The sequence below is a fragment of the Temnothorax curvispinosus genome, unplaced genomic scaffold, assembly GCF_003070985.1.
Source record: "Temnothorax curvispinosus isolate PA1 unplaced genomic scaffold, ASM307098v1 QBEX01014351.1, whole genome shotgun sequence".
Classification (NCBI taxonomy): Eukaryota; Metazoa; Arthropoda; class Insecta; order Hymenoptera; family Formicidae; genus Temnothorax; species Temnothorax curvispinosus.
This window is the reverse complement of record NW_020224131.1, coordinates 1-1,273: the sequence shown is the minus strand read 5'-3', so window position 1 is coordinate 1,273 and position 1,273 is coordinate 1. Positions and strand designations below refer to the sequence as shown.

The window sequence follows — 1,273 nt, the reverse complement described above, 5'->3', positions numbered from 1 at the left end:
TTTTCAGTTCATCGTCAATGTCCGCCAGCAGCAAGGTGAACAGAATTGGACTTAACGAACACCCTTGTCTGACTCCCCTTCCTGTCCAAAATCTCTCTCCCATCTTCTCTCCCACCTTTACTCTCCATATCGTCTCCCCCAACAGTTCTTTACACCTCTCCACCAAGCCCTCCCTTACTCCCCTTTTTCTCATGGCTTCCACCAGAATCCTCTTGTCCACCGAGTCAAAAGCTGCTTTTAAGTCCACGAACATCACCACCATCTTTCCTTTCTTCCCATTTACTTGCCTGTTTATCAGGTAATTCAGTACGTAAATGTTGTCCGTGGTCCCAACGCCTCTTCTAAACCCTGTCTGACTCGGTGGCAGCAAGCCCTTCTCTTCAACCTCTTTCCTCAACCTTTCCGCCAACACGGCAGCATACACTTTGTATGCCGTTTGCGCTAACGTCACCCCTCTGTAGTCCCTCACTCTCTCCCCCTCCCCCTTTTTTTCTATAGGCACTATAATTCCCTCCCTCCAATCTTCCGGCCAACCCTCTCCCTTCCACACTCTATTGCACACTTCCCATAGCCATTCTTTCACTACCTCCCCTCCAAACTTCCAAACCTCATTTGGAATTCCATCACTTTCCATCGCTTTTCTCTCTCTAAGCTTCTTCACTACTTCCCCCACCTCTTCTCTCCTTATCTCCTCTTCCTCCTCCTTCTCCTCCTCCTCCCTCCCCTCCCCTCTTCTTGTTCCCATCACCACCCTCTCTTTCACTCCTCCCAACAGCTCTTTAAAGTACCCATCCCATTCTTGCATACTAATTCCCTCATTCACCCTCCTTCTCCTCTTTCTCTCCCTGTATACCACTTTCCATACCTGCCCCTCCGTCCTGATCTCCTTTACTTCCGCTTCCCATTTCTCCACTTCTCTTCTTTTCTTCCCTTCACATAGCTTCTTGTATCTCTGTTTTTCCTCCCTGTAACTGTCCCCCTCTCCCCCTTCCCTTCTCCATTTCCTTAACATGTTGCCAACTCTCTTTTTTCCTTCCCTACATTCCTCATCCCACCAGCCTCTTCCTCCGCTTTTTTTGCCCCTCCCATTCACTTCCCTTAATACCTCCCTTATCTTCCCCTTCAGCCCCTGCCACTCCTCCTCCACTTCCCCTCCCTGAGTTTGCCTGTCCCCCATTAACTCTCTAAATTTTTCCCTGCCCTCTTTTGACCAGTCTCCTCTCCCACTTCCCCTTATCCATACCTTCCTCCCACCCTTCCACCCACGCCGTCA

General features: G+C 49.9%; 1 protein-coding gene across 1 annotated transcript; it reads right to left on the bottom strand.

Annotated features, from left to right (window-relative positions):
- Positions 1-121: 121 nt before the first annotated feature.
- Positions 122-1,012, bottom strand: LOC112464623 (the record flags this gene model as incomplete). Its single annotated transcript, XM_025031746.1, has 1 exon — positions 122-1,012. A coding segment is annotated over exon 1 (891 nt), but the record flags the coding sequence as incomplete, so codon positions are not given.
- Between the last annotated feature and the right edge of the window lie 261 nt (positions 1,013-1,273).